We start from the raw sequence: 22,075 nt of genomic DNA on the forward strand, positions 1-22,075 counted from the left end.
TTAGGCTGTCCTATCTCTCCATGGTCTGAAGATCAAACTAACGACCAGTTTTCTCTGTTGTGCAACAGTAAGGCAGATATGTTTGACTAAAATGATATGCAGTTAGTCCAGTGGATGCAAACTGATTAAAGAAACTTTATACATCCTGGCACATTGGGCCATCCAAAACAAAAGACTATATATATTTTTTGTCAGTTATAACCAAATGGATTCACTGCTTAGTAAAGGTGTTACATACACATGGCACCTTAACAAAAAGGGACAGGAGATGGAAGTCACACAGGTTCTTCCTATGCAGTTATCATAACTAAAGCTTAGGTAAAAGCACTACTTAAAACTTTTCTCAGTTTCTCTTTAGCCCATTTTCTTGAGAAAGAGACATGTGTCATGCTGTCTGCCTGTTCCGCCATATCAACATAGGAAGCCATTTCCATTTTCCAATCCATCTGACAAAGAAGCAGAGAGATCAAACTTCATTTCGTTCCCACAGGTTTCATGAGAAGCAGTGACTAGACAAGGGGAGAGAGATCTAAATTAGTGCCTCATTAAGTAAAAATGTGAGGTCAGCAGCCGCCTATTCCCTCTGGCTCGCTGACTGGGCCAGTCAGCATGCATGTAGCTCAAAAACAGCCTCAGCAAAACCAGCCCACCTCCTCCCTGCTAATTAAGAGATACGGAGGAGACTTGCAGGGTGATTAGGAAAGATACTGGGAGAAATAGACTGCAGAGGTAAAATGTAGGTATTGCAATGGGAGATGGGAACAAGAGATGCCAAATGTGGAGCTTGGGTTATTGTAAAACTACGGTGCTGAGGACGCAGCATACAGAGCTCCACTAGTTTCTCTGCTCTTGAAAAAAGCTTGTTATTTTTAGTGCTTACGTCTGAATTCAAAGCCAATTGAACTCAGAGGAAAGATTCCCATTGAACTATTTTTGGGGAGACAGGACAAAATATATCTAGTTCTCATAACCTCTCTTCTGCATCTAACATGAGTAATTGATGTTGCTTCTTTCTATCTTGGCTACACACATCTTTCCCCAGAACAGCATACACACCCCAAATACTGAAATACTTGTATAACCCCACAAGAAAAGCTAATTAATAGATGACAAAGATAGGGAAATGACTACCGTGAAGACTCATAAAAAGTCTGTACCTCATCTGCAAAACAGCAATCCAATTTAGATTTGGCAGATCACGTCACCCATACGTGAAAGACAAAGACGGCATCTGATGCTGAATTTTAGAGAAATGTCAGTATTATGTGAAGTTGCGTCTGTACATGGATTACTGTTTGCCATTAATGCAAATGTTATTTTTTATTTCATATAAAAGTTAGGGTGTTGTTTGAATTTCTGAGATTGCTGGTAAAACAGCAGTTCACATTTCAGTTTAAGTGCTGAGGTTGTCTTTTATGACATCAAAGCTTTAAGACTGGACTGTTAAAGTTGCACACATTGTTGAGTATTAGATATTATAGCTGTATGAATAATACAGCTATAAGAAAAGAGGTGATATCCTGAACCAGTTGTTTCCACGCATGTAAAGGTTATGTTTTATCAGCAAATTAGTAGGTAAACACATTATTGTCTTGCTGCAATCAAAAATGTTTTTGAAGGAGACATTTTCAGTTATGGAATATAAATAAACCTTGAAAAGAACCTTAGGAGATGCTAAGAAAATTCAAAGATAATTAAATTTAAAGCTCATTATTGAACATAAACTAAACCAACCAGGAATACTTCTCATTATATTTATTTAATACTGCAATTTCATGGTGACTCAAAAAATCAGAAGCTACAGAAAAGGCCATCAGTGTAAAATGTAATAACTCTCTAAAGATGCTCAACTACCTCTTCTGATGAGTTCATCGCTTACCATTTTAAACATTGTCTTTTTTGCTATCTAGTCAAAATTGTGACATGTTCTATTCATAACTCTGTTGTAATAAGAGGAAAATGTATTGTAGATATTTCATGATTTTCCTGAAACTTTTTTTTTAAAAAAAAATAAAAATAATAATAATAAAGTAAGACACACTAGAAAATAACTGAGGAATATTTTGCAATTGCAAACTTTTTTTATTATTATTATTTTTTTCCTCTCTCTCTTTCTCTCTCTCTCTTACAAGTAAAGTTTCCAAGAACTTGCTTTAATAGGATTGGGAATTATACCAGAACTTGAGACAAATTAACAGTTGGTAGAGAAAACAGTGGAGAATGCATTTGCACAGTTCTGGATGCTGTCAGCTGGACAGATATCAAAGGAAATATGTTTACTTTTCCGAGTGGGCTTCTTCCCATCCCTTTCTTACAGATTCTTCAGATCTAAAAATGCTGATACTTTGTGAATTTTAGCCCTGACAATTCATTTCTTTCACAACGGATTAGGATACAGGAAAGAGATGCCAGAAAATACTGAAACTTTAACAGTCCTTGCAGATGTTTTAAGAATAATTTCATTATTTTATTTACCAAGAGCAGTATTTCACTACCTGCTGGGAATAGGCAATTTTTGAGCAGTGTGACAAAAGCCTGCATCCCATAGAGCGGTATCCTATCACCCTCACCCCTCTTACCCCTTTATGTCCATTTCAGCATCCTGAGCTTCTCCCCAAGATGTTACACACCTCCCAGTACACCCTGCTTCCCCGAGCTGCTGAAATGCAGGCTGACAGAAAGGCAATACATGTGGGATGGCCTGCAGGTAGCACCTGCTACCTGGTCAGCCTGCTTAATGTTGGCAAGGTGGTGATGCTCAAACCACAGCTTTCTGCTCAGCAGAGGAATGAACCTCTTCCTGCCTTCCCTGTGCAGCAATTCCCTTGCTTTTCCAGTTGTGGGAACTGGCTGACGGGTTTCTGACATGTTTGCAAAGCTATCTGGAGGCATGGAGAAGGAAAGCAACACAGGATACAAAAAAAAAAAAAAAAAAAAAAAAAAAAAAAAAAAAAAAAAGATGAGCACAACCATGTAAGCATATGATAATTTTCAGAAAATGAGTCTTAAAAATCCAAGGAAGAACTCCCCAGCATCTGTGACTACTCAGAAAGGCATAACCCATCAGAACAAACTGCTCAGGGTTGCAGAGACGAACTTGAAGCAAATGCCACAGCCTGAAGGAGAGGTATGTTTAGACTAAATAGCAGGATTATGTTCTCAGTGATAAGGACAGTGAGCTAGTGGGAAAGTATGTGAAACTACAGACCCGCTGCAGAGCAAATTCTCACCGCGCACAGAAAAGTGTTGCGTTGGCTAGAGCTACGTTTAATTGGGATCTTCTGTTTCCCGTGTTTCTACTATTATAAATATTATTAGCAGATGGTGACTGAACTGTGGTTACACCAACAACATCCGTCCCTGCTGGTTTAGGCTCTCGGACAGATTTCTGAAATCGCACTCCTAAAACGCAAGCGTGTGCAGGAACTGTCATCAGCTTGTCCCCAAAAATGTCCCCACATGCAGCCTGGGGCTTGTAAAAATGAGCCAAGGCGCAATGAGGCTGGTCAGCATGTGGCTGATCGTGTGCCACCTCATCCCTGGAACATCTCCCTGCTAACCAGCAGCCCATCACCCATCCTCAGGGCTGGGATGGGCAAGATGCTCAGCCCTGCCCCAGCACCCACAGCATCTGCCATGACAGGACCTTGCACAAACTGATTCCACCTGTGGGATGCTCGATCCCACAAACTCCACCTCACTACGTTGATCTTGCAGGGCATCAGTCTGAAGGGGGTGGAATCCAAACTATTTTGAATTTCCACTGACCTGCTGCCAGGAGAGCACCCACTTTCTGCCTGCTTTTGACAGTCTGATCCTTCAGACCTTGCAGGCATGAAACTGTGAGTGAGTTCAGTGCAACCCTTCACGTAAAACAGACAGAAGGAATCAGACTCCTGTCTCATCTGAAAACACCCCCCACAGTTATATTCGATATCTAATTATTGTCTAACCCTAATGTGAATTAACTTTTTTTTTAGCCCTGAAGTGACCAGCTAGTTGGACCAGATTATCTTTGTAGGTGCTTTCCAACTGAACTATTCTACTCTACGCTATTCTAAATAGCTCACAATGGTCTGTAAGGTAAATATCTCCAAATATTTCAGTACTATATCGTAACTCATTAGATCATGATATAACTTGAGGCTGAAGTCACACAAGCTTGAAAAAGCCTTGACTCGTGGTGGATTCTATGCAGAAGTAGGGTCATAGAAAAATTACACCAATAGGGATAAGGGAATCATATGCTCTTCTCCTTCGACCTATATCCTTGAATCTTAATTCTATGATTTTTCCTTAAATAACTTCTACCAACCATGCCTACAGTCCTCCTCTACGGCCTACTGATGAGGATAACACTCAATAGTCATTCCACATTTATGTTAACCATTAATCACAGACTTTTGCTGAGATTTCTGAAGTAGCCTAGGAGACTGAGATACATAATTCCTGTTTATTTTACCAGGCATTGTGCATCAAAATCCCCAAAGGTGGCTTTAGCTAAGTCATCAAAAACTGTATTTATGATTTAATATAATCATGGAATGACTATGGAGGATCATACACAAATCTCTGCCTTCATCTATAAAGTTTTGCTGCATTTTGCTTTTTAATTTGTGGTCATTTAGCCAATCACTTTTGTTTAGCACATTGCTAAAAGCACTGAAATGTGGCAGTGCAATCCAAACACGGATGAAGCTAATAAAAAAGAATCTGGTAGCAACAGCAAGTATTATCAGTATTAGGTTCTGGATCGTAGCAGTTAATAAAGCAGCCTACATGTAAATTGTACCGTTCCGTCCTGAAGAGTCAGTCCCAAAGCACTTAGCAAATTACACTCTGAAACTGCTTCTGCTTCTGAAACAGAAGCGCTGGAGCATCCTCTGTCTTTTGAGCAGGGTCAAAATTCAGCCCTAAGGCAGCATGTGAATGGCGCAGTGGATTGGTGCTGCTTATCTCTGCAGGCCCTGACTACAATTATGAAATCAGAAAAATTGGGGGTGGGGGGGTGAGGGGTTGTTACGTGATGATCTTGTTGTAGTGCACGGCAGCTTTTTGACTAACTCACAGAAGACGAGTGTCCTACATTCCTGTAACTGTCCTGCTCTGGTTACCTGACAGGTTATGGGACACGATTCCCACCTGAAACTTCTGTTCATAATTTATTTGGGAGTCAAAAGGGAGAGTTAAGCCTCTTTTTTTGCAGTCTCTATTCTTCTGTTCAATGAGCAATGCAGAAGGTAGACAACCCCCCCACCAAAAAGGTTGTGCCAAACTAGTGCAGTTAACACCTTCTGTAGGGATAAGGGCAGTCAGAAAGGACTTGAGGCAACAGTCCTCAAGATGTCCTCAGTGTGGTAATACTTGGTTATACCCCTACCATGTCAAGACAAGTTCAACACCAGTTCCACACCACCTAAGCCCTCTTCATTTCCATCAAGAAGTCCAGTGAGGGTTTTGCCCTAGGCCATAGTGAAAGCAGGACTGAGCTTTTCCAAGGTGAATAAAGCAGACTGCAGCAATTTATCTTCCCTGTGGGTGCAGGTCTGCAGCTGTTCATACATGGCACTATGGTCACAGCTTTCTGTGCACCTACTTAAGACACACACTAAAGACAGGGCTGAGTCTTGCTTACAGTACAGAGAGTTGTCATTCAAGGTTTGGTCTTCTAGTTCCAATCTGGAAAAAAATACTTTGATTGAAATAAGAAGCTAATTTGCATCTCCATTTTGTACCTTCTTTTAGCAAAGAAGTGATGGGTATGCTTGTGAATCAGCACACTGGGAGGATTTTTCTTTCTTTTTTTTTTTTTTTTTCTTTTTTCTGGTGAAATCATAAATAATTGTTCTCCTCCACAAAAAAAGAATCAACCTACGTTTCCAGAGCACTTGCTAAATGTTTCTTCGGGGTTCAGTGGCATAGTCTGATCTTGGAAAGTTCCGAAGATATCTCATTTTAGGGAAAACATGTAAATAGGGTTTTTCTGTTTGTTTTGTGGGTGTGTTTTGAAGAACTACAGTAGGAGTACTTCTTCAATACAGTTTTAAAAATCTCACAATCAAGAAAGCACCCAAAGCAAAAAATGAGGAAGCAGAATTCCTTGCTATGCACCTCAGGGAAATGTAATTTCTTATTACTCTAGCAAGTTTCAAATTCAGCTGTCCTCCTGAGCGGCCACAATCTTACTCACTAAGAAGCCTATACCAGCTAGGAGCATGCACTGGGTCCTGCTGCTGTTGCAGTCTGGCACTGCTGCCTGCAGCCTGTGCCGCCAGGTGAGAGGGAAGGTGCGAGCCCTCCTCAGTGCAACCACACCAGCAGCCAGTGCATCAGCACCCGGCTGTTCCATGGCCAGCTCAGGGCACTCAGCAGCCAAAGGCCCAGGCTGAATTTCCACGTTCCCCCCCTGCAAAAATGATATGAGCATAGAGAGCTGATAGGAAACAGAAAATTGGAGCAGGAAGGCAAACCGCTCCTTTTCTCCCGACACCGGTACATTCAGATCAAATGCAAAGCTTGCTTGTTTTGTGCTGCTGCTCCACACCACATGGAGCCAAAGCTTTTCATTTCCTTCAAAAAGACACAGCAGAAATTCAAACACAATTGGCAACTTACCCGAAGTGGCTGGCTAAACTCATGGAAACGCAGAAGAGGAAGAAGTTTTTGATCATGATAAAGCCAGAGACCGTTCCATTGTCCATTCCAGAGGAGATGAGTAACGCAGGTGGTTGCTTTGGTAAAGGTGCAGCTGCTCACTTTGTTCTCACGCTGCAACAATACAAAAAAAAGAAAAATTATTACATGGACGAGCAGCAGGACAGCCGACTTCAGCTCACACCGCATCTTCTGCTCTCTGTGTTTTTCACAAACTTCTTCAGGCTTATGTAAACATCATCTGTTTATGTAAAATTCTATATCTTCAAGGACATGTTTTACCTTCTGCTGACAGCAAACTGCAAAACAGGAAAAATTCTTAGTGGCCCAGTTTTCCTTTACATTTGTTTGTCATGTAAGTAACTAAAGAAATCGTTTCCCAAATGCCAGTTTTGACCATTTACCTATTTCAACAACTTCCACACGCCTGCAAACCCCAGGCTGTGTGCAGCCTCCGCATCCCTTCGTTCCATCGCAATTTTTTCCCATTAAATACCCGGCTTCCCCTTCCAAAATCCCAGTTAAAATGCCAAGAAACACCTACTGCTTCTTGGAATTCACGCTGCTGATGCACGGCTTAGCAAAAGGAAGGGGGGGTGGGGGGTGTAAAAAAGTGACCTTCCTTGCAAAGGCACATAAACCTCACGCTAGCACCAAGAACGCCAGTAACGTTGCTGCTCCAGCGACCGCTGCTTCTCGGATACCTGCCTCAGCCACCAGATCACCAATTTCAGCATCGTGCTCTAACGTTTGCCTCCGTGCCCTATTAAAGAAAAGGAAAAAAAAAAAAAAAAAAAAAAAAAAAAAAAAAAAAAGCAAGCAAAAGAAAAAAAAACAAAAAACAAAAAACAAAAAAAAAAAAAAACAAAAAACAAAAAACAAAAACAGAGGGCAGCTGCCTGGATTTTCCACCTGCACCCCGCTCCCACCGGCAAAAACTCACTCCCCCCTCCCGGCCCGGAGCCAAAGACGCCAAACCCAAAGATGTCAAACCCAAAAATGCCAAACCCAAAGATGCCAAATCCAAAGATGCCCAAGCCAAAGATGCTAAGGATGCTAAACCCGAAGCCGAGCCGCCCCCGGGCTGCCCCGCAGCGAGTCCCGCTCGCTCTGCTCCACGCCGGGGGGAAGCGGCCGCTGCCCTCCCGCACGGCACCTGCCTGCCCGCGACCCCCGACCCTTCCCCTTCTTTCCCATCTCTTTCCTTCCCCTCCCTTCCCTTCTCGTCCCTTCCCCTCCCTTCCCTTCTCGTCCCTTCCCCACCCCGCCGCCGAAGTTTGCCGCGGCCGTGCGCCGGCCCGTCGGGGCTGGGGGTCCCGGGTCTTACCGGCCGCCCGCGGAGGGGTGGTCGAGGGCGAAGGGGGGCGGTGTCGGCCCCAAAGTTGCGGCGCGGAGCGGGAGCGCCGCCGCTGCCTCTCCCGCCGCTGGCAGGCGCGGCCCCGCCGCAGCGCCGCGCCCGCGCCCGCACCGCCCCCGCGCGCAGCCCGGCGGCGGGAGCGCGGGTCGGTGCGCGGGGGGCGCGCACCCCCGGACCCCCTTCCCGGGGTCGCTCCTGGAGATGGGGACCGTCCAGCGGCCAGGGAGCGCGGCGGTACAAGGGCGGGTGAGGCAGCGGGAGGTTCCCTATGTACCCATATACATCCCCATATGCACGTATAGACACTTATATCCATGCCCACAACATGGATATATCCACATATATCCCCCTATATATGTATAGACACATATATCTGCGCCCGCATCCTTTCCCATAGCTGGTGGACCTGCACTATGCCATCCCAGCTCTTAAATGGAGAAGCTCAGATTTGTGCACCCAGCTTCTTTTGGAGCTCTCGTTGCTTTGCACACACTGGTGTTTCAGGACGCCTGCAGTAATTTGCAGTTTGGTTGTGTAGGAAAAGGGGTGCGTTCCTTCGGCACCTCAACACAAGCAGTGTTACACTTAGTACCTGCTCAAGCTCAGGCTGCTCGCAGAGAATCGTAGCATCCTGGCATCATCAAGGTTGGAAAAGACCTCCAAGATCATCTGGTCTAACTGTCCTCCTATCACCAGTATCACCCACTAAGGCATGTCCCTAAGAGTGGAGCAGCTGGTGCATTTTGACCCATTCAAAGGATGCAACGAGTGCATCATGGTTTCTGTTTCCCTGGATTCTTTGAAGTGCATGCAACACTTCGTAGCATACACCTTATGTAGGATAAAAGTGATTTAAATGTATACTGCTAAGACTGTACTTTGAATTAATACTCCAAACTCAGTTATTAAATGAGATAATGTCTAACTTTCAGGCAACTTTATGGACCAATGAAGCATGTATTTTTCTTATATCCATTAAAAAACTCTGAGAAATTAATCCTACCAACAAAATCAATGTCGAATCTCTAGCTCATTGCCACCAGTGGTGCTGCTATACATACACCTAGTTCATGGTCTGCACAACTTGAGTTGAAACTTGGTCCTTATGAACTCGAATCTTAATTTTTTTGGTTATATGCAGTGCTTGTCTGTGTCTGGATTTTCAAGCAATGCGTGATCCTGAATGCAGAGCCAATGACATGCACTGTTCCCTGGTGCTCCTCAGTGACTTCAGTAAATATGAAGTTGTGAATGAATGCTGCTATCAGAAGCGCTTTTTGCATGCTTAAAAATATCTAAGTAGCATGAAGCGGCAGTACTTTCTCACGATAATATTCTTGCCTAGGAGGGCTTAAATCAGATTTTTTACAGTGCTTTGATTTCTAGTGCGAACTATTTATATCTCTGTATAGGTGACGTTGTAAAAATATGTTATCTTTAAATAATTTTACGAAAGAAAGACGGAGAAGTATTGGCCTAGAAATTCCCTCTGAGCGGGTGGGAGCTGCACGCTCTTCCGCTGCTTGCTCCAGTTCGCGGAGCCGAGCGTCAATTCCTCTAACTTGCCGGAGCTTCTCCTCAAAGCCATATGCTGTGGATTCACTTCACAAAATCGAAGGAGAAGAAAGTATTTAAGTCTCCGGGATGCAAAACAGCGACAAAAATGTTATAACACGCGTTGGCTTCAGTACACAGGGAAAATAAATAAAAATAAACATAAAAATAAATGAAAATAAAGATTAAAATTAAAATAAAAAAAATAATAATAATAAAAGAAAAACGCCTCCCGCAGTGAAACGGTGAATTTGACGAATACCTCCTGAATTTAGGGTGCGCCCAGCCGACCCCCCCGCCCTGCCAGAGCCCTGCTGCTGCCCCCGAAGGGCCGCCAGGGGGCGGCCCCGCTCCACCGCACCCCGCTCGAGGCTGGGAAGGGGAACGGTGCCCCCACGGAGCCGGCGGAGCGAGGGGCTGAGGCTGGGGGCTCCTGGCAGCATTTTTCTGATTTTTTTTTTCTCTCTCTTTTTTTTTTTTTTTTTTTCTTCTTTCTTTTCTATAGTCTTCTGTATGGCAACAGCGTAACCCAGACCAGGTCCGGTTTGCCAGCTAATTATAGCTAATGACGCGGTATCTCTGACACGCGTTGTTTATAACGCAAGGTATTAACTCCTGGGCAAAGGTCCCTTCTCTAGAGCTTGTCAGACATTACTTGTGTAGGTTTTCTAATTGGATCCCTGCAGGATGGTGGCTTTGACCCGTGCTGTTACAAGCCGTAGAGAGATCTTCACTTCGAAGGCTACAGCATTGTGCACGTCCACCGCTGTGTGTTTTTCCAGGCACTCCCCTGTGATTCACACTGACCCTACTTGTATTCTTACCCTCCTTGTTCAGTTTTAAAGGATGTGTTGAACCTAGTATGTGAAATAATTGCTTTTTATTGTGGTCAAGGATATTTTTTTTTTTTTCTGTGCTGGTGTTTAGCAAAAGCTGGTGTAGCCTTCAATAAGCCATTTCATACTGTGATTTTCTTCAATATTAGGAGAAGTTCTGCATGGTACCTCTCTGAGATTTCTCCTCCCCCATCATTAATTAATGCAGCTTATTTGCTGAAATGAGTGCATGTGAGCTAGATCACTTTCTATATTGAGGGATAAAAAAAAAAAAAAAAAAAAAAAAAAAAAAAACAGGCAAATTGTGCTGTGATTTTTTCCATGATATGAGGGACCACTTGCACACTGGGGAGCTCACCAGGAAATATGCACCAAGTCCTAATGCTGTGAAGCTTCATGCTGGGAGGTAGCCGGTTTCTCCAGCAACCACAGGCAGCTCTGTCAGGGACCAAGCCATTCCTTCTCCTCCCTGCAGAGCTAGAGAAAGCTCCCAAAGTTGCATGGAGGTGTGATGTGCTGTGGGCACTGACCAAAGCAGTAGGCTCCTAGCAGGTATTCTCTACCACCATTTCTCTTGGGACATCCTGGTGGAGAGGACTGCCTGTTTCCTTGAGATTTTCTGGCATTGGCCTCTCAGCTAAGACTCCTCAAAATGCAGTTCTCGGGACTGTGGTTTTGGTGATATGAATCCTTTCCCAGCAGAGAGCAGTCTGAATTCGTCAGTCATCGCATGAACTAGCCATCAGCTAATACTGGTCAGTCTCAACACAGAGACTGAAGGAAAGGTAGAAGCCTTATTTCCACTCCCATCTTTCTCAATATCCCTAGGGATCACAGGCAAGAGGTTTCTGCTAATCCCGGGTGAGTGCTGTCCTCCCTCATACAAGAGACATGGACGTACTGCAGAGAGCCCAGCAAAGGGCTAAGAAGATAGTGAGGGTACTGGAGCATCTCTTATGAGGAGAGGCTGAGAGAGCTGGGACCATTCAGCCTGGAGAAAAGGAGGCTTGGCAGAATTTTATTTACATGTATAAGTACCTGATGGGAGGGAATGCAGAAGAGGGAGCTGCACTTTGCTCAGTGGTGCCCAGTAACCTGACAAGGGGCAATGGGCACTAATCTAAAACTGTGAAATTCCATCAGAATACAAGAAAACAATTTTACTATGAAAATGGTCAGCAGCACAAGTTGCCCAGAGAGGCGGTGGAGTCTCCGCCTGTGGAGATGTCCCAGACCTGACAGGAACAGCCTGCTGCAGCTGGCCCTGGCTGGCCCTGCCACCAGCCACCCTGTGGCCCCGTGACGAGCAAACAGCGTCATCCTGGGAAACTCTCTATTACTCCTCCCAAAACAGTATCTGGTAGCGAAATGATATAAATAACCTCAGTGACGTGAGAGAGATTAAGCCTGATAGATTTTGAAGCATCATTTTCTGTACTTCTGAACGATAAGAAAGGATACTAAAAGCTTTTTTTTTTTTTTTTTTTTTTTTCTCCCCTCCCCCCTCCCCTCTTGTGCATGCCCTCTCTATGGTGCTGTGGACACCCGTAAAACACAATCAGTCCATTCCTCTTGTCTGTCAAGCCATGCTGCAGACAGAGCTGCATTTAGGACCTGGTGTTTTGTTTGGTTATTTCATGCTTAGCATCCCGGTGGCAATAGAGAGTTACTAAATGGAGCTTTGTGAAACACAGCTGGGTGCAGCGTAACGCTGGGGAGGACTGCTTGGAGACAGAGTTTGTCCCCTTTTGTGTGACAGAATGCATCAGAGGTACCACAGGGAGAAAGAGGCATGACTGCCCTCCCTGCCCCAGCAAAACTCTAGCTGGCTGTGAGAAGGGATGCCTTTAGAAAGCAGCACTGATGCTTCGGTCTGCTATTTGTTGCAATTCCCAAATCTGCAGGTTCAAAGGTCCAAAAACTTTATCTGAGGCTAATCTTCAGTGGATTGCTTTCTGCACACATTCAGTTTAAAAAAGAACAAAAGGCTGCATTTTCTGCTCATCAGTTCATCCTCTCTGTTGTGGGCAAGCTACTCTCCAACCCATTTCCACACGTTAGACTAACAGCTGAGCGAACATTGAGCGTGTGCCTGAACACTGCTGTCATGGATTTATAGGATGCCCTGAGCTTCACAGTGTTTCAGGAAATCAGACCAGACACTATACCTTACAGAGATATGGGATAAGAACAGCCCTATTTCTCAAAAGTGGCTGGCAAGAAATGTAAATGAGTCCTGACCTGTATTAGACACTTTGCCCCATTAGACATGGGAAATGATATGTAGAGGCAACTCCCCCCCTGCCATGGGAGTGGAGAACATTTCCAACATTTCCCAGTCTATTGTAATGTTTTAAACCCTTGGATTAGAGTATTGAAGCAAAGATTGCCTGTTACTTACAATGGCATCCCTGTTGTTCTGCACCCACACCCCCTTTCTTTTCCCAAAAACCTACCTTACCATCTGACTCCTTACCATTCCCTCTCCCTTCCAGCTCCAATTCTTCCTGCAAACTAGCCCATCTTGTCCAGATTTACATGGTTAAGTGCCACTAATTGGTCAGGAGCATTGGGTCAGGGCCAAAGGTGGCCCTGCACTGGCCCCTCAGAGCTGTTTTGGGAAAGCACTGAACACAGGCAGGTTCCCATTGCTCACTCATGTCAGTCCAGCTTGCCAATGAGGCAGCTGTTTTCTCCTCTGCCCTGGAAAAGAGGCACTTTTCTTTACACCACTGGGCAGCAATGCAAAGAGAAAGTGTGGGGTCAAGCCTGATCACGGGTGGTTTTCACATGAAAGAGCTGAGGTATTATCCACATTCCTGCCAGGTTCAGATGTGAAATCCTCTCCCTGTTCATACAGAGCCTACTGAAGTCTGCCCTTCAGATTTCAAGTCAAAGGGATTTTCAGCATGTGCCACATCAAGAACTGGTAGTTCATTGTCCCTGTTTGGGGGAAAGAAGGGGCCACCCAGCAGCAGTCCCATCCTGTATCCTGAAATTCCCAGGCAATTGACTGCGCATCTTCCACTGCTCCAGAATTTAAATTTTAGGCATGAAATACATAAACCCTACTTTTGCATATAAAGCGGTAATAGTGTAAAGGATGAGTAAGTGTTCTTCTAAACATGTAGAATACTTGTGACTAATGTGTTCGGCTAGATTATGCTAAACACTGGCGATACATGCTTACATCTAAAATGTTGCAGTTTTCTGTGTACGCTTAGATATTTTTACTGCACACAAGTGGGCATCGAATAAGAAAGCTTCTGAACTGAGACTTCATGATCTTATAATATATAAAATATCTTTAGTTAATTTCTTCAAAATGGCTAAATTCGCTGGTTAGTATTTTAGCTGGCTAGAGTAGCAGTTATGGCTATACTTGAAAAATAATGGGCCATTAAGGTAGCACTGTATTTCATCATTAAGGCCTCAGTCCTCCTGTCTAGTGGTTCAGCTTCATCTTTTCTGTAAGTATCACAGCACATGGTGCACTTCTTGAGAGGACAGAGTACACCTTTAAATATACACGTGACCAGAAAAACAACTGACTGTATTCTGAAGCATCTAAGAAAGCACTTGATGGAGAATAACCACAATGATTCAGATTCATGCATATGATTCATAAAGACAGATTAATCAGGTTGAAACTGGAGGATACAAGTTGTACATCAATATTCAAGGTTTTATGCATACGCTACTATACATGTAATTCCTTCATAGCAGGAAGGAGAGAACAAATCTTAGAAGGAACAACATAAAAATCATTGAAATAAGATGGGCAGACTGATGCTGATAAATTCTTCATTAGGCATTTATTGAAGTATCCATAATAGATGGAAGACGAATGTACAATATAGGACTGAAGTAACCTAATGTACTTAGTGATGTTAAGAACAGAGCATGTGAAGTTTAGAAATTGGTTAAATACAGACAATTTTATTATGTATACATATGTATGTATGGATATCTCTGTCATATTTAGGTTATAAACTATAAATATTTATGTCTATTTATACATATTTGTACATAACAAATCTACCTGTCATCTGGGTTTTGGCTATGTAAATGCTAAGATAAGATTGGATTAGCGTGTTTTAAGTTGTTTTGATGAACTCACATCTTTTTTGCCTGCTATAGTTGCCATATGTACTGCATTTCTCTGAGTTGTTTATACGTGCACTGGGCATATTGACAGAACTCATTATTTCTGTCTGTGATCAACACAGGTAGCTGTCAAAGATACCAGCAAATATTAGTTTCCACTCTTGTAAAATTTGATAAATGCTTTCAAGTCACCCTGTAATGATTCATAGTAATAATTAGCTGCTGCTACAAAAAATACATTAATGCATACCATTTGGAAAGCTGTAGACACAACTTACATTTATTTTAGGATTTGCAATATACTGCTTTTCAGGCTGAATTTATTGGCAAAGGTTAGGTGGGAATAAATGTTCTCAGCACTTCCAAATCCCATTAAAGCTGACTTCTGTTATATAGATTCAAGTGCTATAATTAATAAAATTTTGAGAAAAATTAGTTTTTAAATGGTTCGATCTAGAATTACCAGTTACAGAAAATGGAAAGAGCTGGGGTAAAAAAAAAAAAAAAAAAAAAAAAGCACCCTGTTTTGGAAAACATATTGGTAGGGATTTCATGGTGATCTACACGTAACATTACAGGATGATAAATCTTAATGATTGAACTATATACCACACCAATGCAGGCGATGTCAGGATGTCAGTCCTACAGCTTTGTGCAAAATCCTTTTGTCAGTTCCAGTGCACTAGAATTCAGAAAGATACAAATTATAGTATATATTACGTTTATCAGTCAACAAGCCAAATCTTCATGTACAATCTTCAAATTGGTTTAAGTGAAGGGCAGTGGAGCTAAGTCTATACATCAGCTGAGGTTATGCCTTGAGTGTGACCCAATAATTATGAGTCAGTCAATGAGAGCTTGATGAAGAATGAGATTTGAGCAAATATTAAGTCGAGTTCTTCCTTCCATTCCCCCCCCCCCCCTTTTTTTTCCCTCAGTTTATTCAATAAAACATGCAGGTGGCTTGCTCTTGAAACAACTGCACAGCAGTCTAAAATCTGGCAGCTGGATTAGCCAAAGGAAAAAAAAAAAAAAAAAAAAAAAAAAAATTAGACAAAAAAAAAAAAAAAATGGAGATATTAAGCATTTTTATTTTGGTATTTCTAAAAAAAAAAAAAAAAAAAAAGTCAGACGCCATTTGGGATGGAAGAAGAGGATAATGGCACAAAAATAGTTAAAAACAGCTGTGAGGAACTGGCATGCAACCCATGCTAAAGATATTCCCTTGGCCATGAGAAACACAGATCAACCCTTTGTTATGGGCAGGCATTATCTCTTTGAACTTAGGGAACTTTGTATGGGTGTTCCTTGGTCTTTCCTGGCAAACTGTTCCACTTTTACAGAAGTGATTAAGTTTTCAGTGGGTCAGCAGTCCAGTGGAAATGAACACCTGTGTGCCAGCCTGCAACCTCCAGCAGCTTTCTTTGGCCATTTCTGCTGTAGTTTTGGAAGGGAGTAAAGGGGCACAAGGGCAGGAGGGACACCATGGCACACTCTTTCCAGGTCCCTGGGCTGCAAAAATAGGTATCAGGATCTGCCGAGTAGCCCTGCATTGATACACTCATGGCCTTGCTTTGAAGTCTACACCCACTCCATGAGATGCAGTTTTTGGAGAAATGGTACTACTTGCGTAAGCAAGATGAACTGGATTTATCATCATGCTTTTCACACCTTCAGCAACTGAACACTAGTGCGTTAGATTCAAATTTCCAGCTATACGTCTGAATGGATGTCAGGCAGTTGGTCAATTGTATACAGGCAATTTATAGACTTTTCTAAACAGCATCACTTGTGGATTCAGAGAGCTAACACCCAGATTAATTTTAGCATCTCTATGTTCACACGATAGCAGCCAGAGAGTGGGAATGGTCAATGAACCTACCATCTCAGGTGAACAGACGAGGATCAAAAGGATATCTTCAAAGAGAAAAAAAGTGAACTAAATAAAAGATGACTGCTGGAGTGATTGCAGTTTGATCTACCGGTGTTTTCCCAGTTTGCTAAAGAGACACAAAACAAGAACCACCAAATGTGAATCGGTTGCTTTTGGTGTAAAGAGCGCAGGGGCAGAAACCTGGACATGCTCAAGACAGCAGGAGGGAATGAGTTTCAGGTGAAGGAGACCTCGAGCCTGTCAGTAGGTTTTCCACTCTAAATGTGTTTTTTCATAAAGCACCATTTTGAAATGAAATCATGGTGCATGTAAGACAGCTTTTTGAGTTCCAGCATGGTTGCTTGGGGAAAGTGAGTTTGCTTTCCTGCCCATCCTGCCATCGCCAGCACCCTGGTCACTATGGCATTCACCCAGAGTTGGCTGGATCAGGTTCAAGACCATTTTGTAAACACTGGGCTTAAGTATTAGTTTCTTAACGTGATGATAAACCCATTACTCTAGCAGCTGACTATTAACTGTGTGTCTTATTTCATGGATGACCAGCTTGGGCTGCCCAAGGCTTATAGAGCAAAGCTGAGCTCTTACAGTGGTAGATGAAGTTGGTGAGAGCTGCAGTTTCTCAGCACCTCCTACAAGGCAGTGCAGTCTCCAATAATGTGTATAGGGTTGCAAGCCGTGAATTTTAATCCTTACTCTGCCACTAATTCACTGTGTTGCTCCAGGCAAGTCCCTATCTCTTCAGCTGTAAAATGGGAATAATAATAATGGTCTCCTATCTTTCGACAATGATAAATTCATCTGTGTTCTTGAGGCATGCAAATACTACAGCGATGAGTGGCCCAGAAAAGACCAGGAAAAAATGAATAATTCTGTATTTACTGCAGACTTTGGGTATGCAGTAAATAAGGCACTACTAACTGGCTGGTGAAGATTACTTTTCCAAGTAGCTGCTTATTCAGTAGGTGCCATGTAATCAGTACTTATTTATCCTGTGTGATGAATGATAAAGGGCTCTCCGGGTAAAACAAAAAAAAAAAAAAAAAAAAAAAAAAAAAGATAAAATACATTTGAAAAAAAAGCTTAATACTGATGTACAGGAAAGCACAGTTAGGACTTCATCGTCCATTCAGATTATAGTGTTCTCTGACTTTAAACCACTTGATTTTGGCAGCCATCATAACATACTTCTAAGGCAATTGTCTTCTGTGCCGGCATGTGAATAGGTCTGTAACTTGCACCTTGCCTCAAGAGCTTTACTCAAAAATAGCATTTTGACTGTGCAAATGTATCCGTTCTTCATGTGCAATTATTTTTGTCTGAAAAATGGGAAAAACAAATGGCCTTTTTAAATTTTATTTTATTCCTTCTTAATATCTGTTCTGATGACACAATCTCTTTCCTGTTTTGATATTGCTTTTTTTTTTTTTTTTTTTTTTTTTTTTCCCTGGATTCTCACATCACTTGCAGGTTAGGCAACCTATTTAATTTCTTCACACTTTGTATAAAAAGGAATCTTCTTTCAATAAAGATAGCAAGGAAAATAATGATCACTGTACCCAGTGGCTTGCTTACACTTCAAGTCAAACTTTATTAGAGCAGTCTGACCATGTTTAATCTTCAATTTAACTGCTTAGTAGACCATTGCTATCACATCTGTGAAAAGCATGTGCAATACACAAAACAAGCTGCCAAATGTCCCTTCACAATTACATCATTCAGAGATCTGTATTGTCGTTCTCTGTTTTGTATTTGTGTATGCGATGTGTCATTGCAGCACTCCCCTGACAGGGCTCATTTGAGTACAGTCAGACTCATGTTTACTTTTCTATATATGAGGAGATCTAAACTCTGCCAAGACAGAACTTGTACAGATTTGCTGGGCTTATTTCTGCCCCATTTGTTGATGTTAGATTTAAAATTTGGACTTATAGAATTAGAATCGTGATATCTGAAGTAGTCTTGACATAAAAGGGAATCATCCACTGCATAATACTTACAACCTTTTGGTGTGTTTAATAAAGGAATATACTTTATTGAACTCTAATTCTACACATTTCTAGACATTTACTTGATTTTCTTATCTGTGATATCTGAGAGCTACTTGAGATAATAGGAACATACTATATAAAATAAAACAATATATGACCCTAAAGAAAAATGTAAAAGGATATCTTTAAAGCATTTTTTCTTGCTACTTACATGAGAATCTTCATGAGCAAATATTCTGGAGCAAATTATTTCCATAAGCATCTCCTTCTATGCCCTGATCTGTGCACATGATTCATTCTGGCCATGTGAATTTGTTGCAACTGAACCCACGTGCAAAGTTAGCGCTGTGATTAACTCACTAGAAAGATGTTTGCAACAATCTCCTTCAGGTTTCTACTTTACACTTTACAAACAGTGCTACCAGTGATGAGCAGGATAGAAACAATAGGCACAAAATTATTGTCAGGGATGACTGCTACCTCTAGTCACTTATGAATTAAACATCTGCTGTCTCACACTGAAAATGTTTTAAGAACATTTTGCATATGAAAAGGATGACTGTAAAAGAGATTTCAGTGAAGAAATCTCTAGGATGTTCTAAACACAGAAGCCTTGTTGCTCAGTAAAAGTCTGCCAGAGGTACATCACCCTTTGCGTTGCTGCCTGACAGAATCTGATGGCCTAAATTTCTTTTAATATATTTTGCTTAACGTTCCTATTGACTAGTTTCACATCTTCAGATACACCTAGATATAAGAAAAAACAATAAAATAAGTAGAGTGGGGGTCATCTGAACTTGAGTTTTCATCTGGGCTCCCTCGTGACAGAGTGGCCAGTCGAAAATACCCATTCCCCTTAACCACTCATGATAATACTCCGTGGAAAATGCCTCCTACCACAAAAATCCTGGAAAACTAGGAAAATAAATAGGGGAAAAAAATAGGAAAAAAAGAACTAGGAAGAAAAAGAAATGGAAGACTAGGGCCACAAATAATGCTGCTGTTGTGAGGTAGGGGACGAACATGACTGCAACAAGCAGAATTTCAGCAAGAACCGTGCCATCAGTGCTAGGATATATCAGAATGATTGTAACCTGGCTGTAGCTGGAGTTAAAACTCATGTCTTCTTGGAACAATTTGAAACTGTGATGTCTGTTTCTTGGTGTCAGGGAAGGAGATTAAGGAGAAAGAGCCATTCTTCATAACATGGAATGTACTTTGAAAAGGTCACAGTGAGACCAGAGCAAAACCTGAATGGAGGGTGGATGGACATATATCACCACTGCAGGGCTGGTTGCAATGCAGAGCTGTGAGCCAGTACCACAAGCATAAGAATGATGTCTAAACCCAACATAATCTGCGGTGGCAAGCAGTGGCTATGCAACAATGTTTTTTATTATTTTTATTTTATTTTTATTTTTATTTTTTTTACTGTCAAAAGGATCTTATGCTGTTTTGTTTGTTTGTTTGTTTTTGTGTAACTGTTTTTGTTGAGACAAAGATAGTTGTCTCTTTTGTTGAGACTGAGATAGTTGAGGGTATCTGGAGGCCACTCAGGTGACAGCAGGGAAATGTAATGTGCCCTATTATGCAGGAAAACTGAACCATTCAGATTTCCTATCTTAGAAGAAAGAAAAAAAAAAAAAAAAAAAAAAAAAAAAAAAAAAAGAGAACAGATATGGCTGCTACTACATGGCTCTTAGGCCTTCAGATGCCTGTATAAATAATGGAAATCTTCCCTGCTATTCTCTCTATTGTATGTAGATGTTCCACTGTATTGGTCACTTTGGCAGTTGCTGAAGTGGGTCATTTCAGTTCAGTCTATTATTTTATTTTTCATTTTCCTCCAATCTTTCCTTATATCTATTTCCCCAGTGGCTGAAAGATTAACGATTAACCTCCCATTAGGGAGGAACAAGAAGATGGCTGCAGCATTATTTATTTATTATTCTTTTTCTTAGCTGGAAATTGAATTATTGAATCCCTATTTAAGACCCTTCTAATAAAAACGTCAGTTATCATAAACCAAATGTTCTTTAATAGTACCAGTACATAGCTAGCCAGTAGAGCAGAACAGCAAGAGGGGAAAAAAAGCAAACTCAGGTTTAGAATTGTGCATATCTACACATGGAAACAGAAAAGCACCTTACAAATATGAATGAATAAATCCTCAGTGTTCCCTGGGATATGGTCCAGTCTTTCTGAGTGACAGGAGGAAAATATTAACAAGGATGGCTATGTGGTTTGATAGGACCAAAATTTAAGTTGTCCTAGATGTGAGATAAGTGCTTCTATTTGTAAAATCTTCTGACTCCTCTTAATGAATTTATGAAACAAAAGTCCTAAAATATCCCTTGCTGACCATGTCTCCTAGCAGATGGTGCACCAAGGTCTTCAAAGATCATTGGGGTTTCCCACAGTTCAGGCTAACCAATTTGTTTACTCTAGTTGGTAGATGTTGCTATCCAGTATGGTGTTTTTTTTTCCCATACATTGAATTTGTTATGGTCGGAGAGCTGCGTTTTCTGTATCTTCCTAACTGAGAACCCTTCTAATGTCTGAAACGTTAGGCAACAATTCCGGGCTAAGTGACAGCTCTGAGTTGGGTTACAGCAGCAAAGCCATGCCCGGACACTGAATACTATTTAGAGAACAGGAGGAGAAGACTTGGGCCCCGCCTGGCCCCTGGATTCAATGGTGCATCACATGGCATTGCTCAGGCTCATGTTGCTTTCTGGGCATAGTGGGGAGGCAGTTGGCTTACATTGACCCTTCTCAGCTCAGTCTGGAGTGTGCTTTGATTATTCACAGACTAAACAACATAACAGTTAAAAAGAGTGACACCCTGCATGTATGAAAACTCTAGTCACTCTTGGGGTTTTATCACTGTTCAAAGTTGATGGGAATATCAAGAGCTTTTATTCATCCATAGGCATCCATAAGAGATACTTCCTAAACAGTCATATGACCTAACACAAGCCTACCCCTACCCCTGAAGTAAGGGGGGGGGGGGCGGGGAGGAGGAATATCTGTGTGTGGGAGGGTGTGTGTGTGTGTGTCAAGAGCGCATTTGAGGTGTGTGCAGGAAGGGGCACATGTATGTGTGTGTGCTACCATGTTCTTCCAAGGCAGAGTTGTGCATTTTTCTGGGGACTGTGTCTGCATCGGGATCCCTGGTCTGCCAACTTGTGGTGGTTTTACCCAGCTGGACAGCTGAACTCCACCACAACCACTCTCTCATTCCCCCTCCCCAGAGGGAAAAGGGGAGAAAATATAATGGAAAAGGCTCAAGGGTTGAAATAAGGACAGGGAGATCACTCAATAATTATTATCACAGGCAAAACACAATCAGCATAGGGAGATTAATATTATTTATTGTCTATCACTAGCAGACTAGAACTGTGAGAAACAAACACCTTCCCCTCCATCCACCCTCTTCTACCTCCTCTCCCCAGGTGGTGCAAGGGAATGGGGGCTGTGGTCAGTCTATAGAGCTTCAGCTCCTTCACAGTCCCTCTCTACCCCTGCTCCCCGTGGGATCTCTCCCATGGGATGCTGTCCTTCCCAAACTGAGCCTGCGGGGGCTGCCCACAGGCAGCAGCTCTTCAAGCACTGCTCCCACATGGCTCTGTTCCAGGGGGTGCATCCATCCATCCCCCAGGAGCAAACTGCTCCAGCACGGGTC

The 22,075-nt window shown here is 42.3% G+C and overlaps 1 protein-coding gene across 2 annotated transcripts in view; it reads right to left on the minus strand.

Annotated features, from left to right (window-relative positions):
- The window catches only part of GABRA5 (gamma-aminobutyric acid type A receptor subunit alpha5), a 72,858-nt gene that overhangs the window by 49,178 nt on the left and 1,605 nt on the right, over positions 1 to 22,075 (minus strand). The window contains exons 1-2 of one of the 2 annotated variants that reach the window (XM_032207737.1): positions 7,982 to 8,016; positions 6,616 to 6,768 (exon numbers count right to left, since the gene is read on the minus strand). In XM_032207737.1, the coding sequence (XP_032063628.1) occupies positions 6,616 to 6,701 (86 nt within the window). In that variant the 5' untranslated portion in view covers positions 6,702 to 6,768; positions 7,982 to 8,016. Of the gene's footprint in view, positions 1 to 6,615; positions 6,769 to 7,981; positions 8,017 to 22,075 lie in introns of those variants that run through there. The other variant, XM_032207736.1, reaches the window with a different exon arrangement.

This window comes from Aythya fuligula, chromosome 1, assembly GCF_009819795.1.
Source record: "Aythya fuligula isolate bAytFul2 chromosome 1, bAytFul2.pri, whole genome shotgun sequence".
NCBI classification, from domain to species: Eukaryota; Metazoa; Chordata; class Aves; order Anseriformes; family Anatidae; genus Aythya; species Aythya fuligula.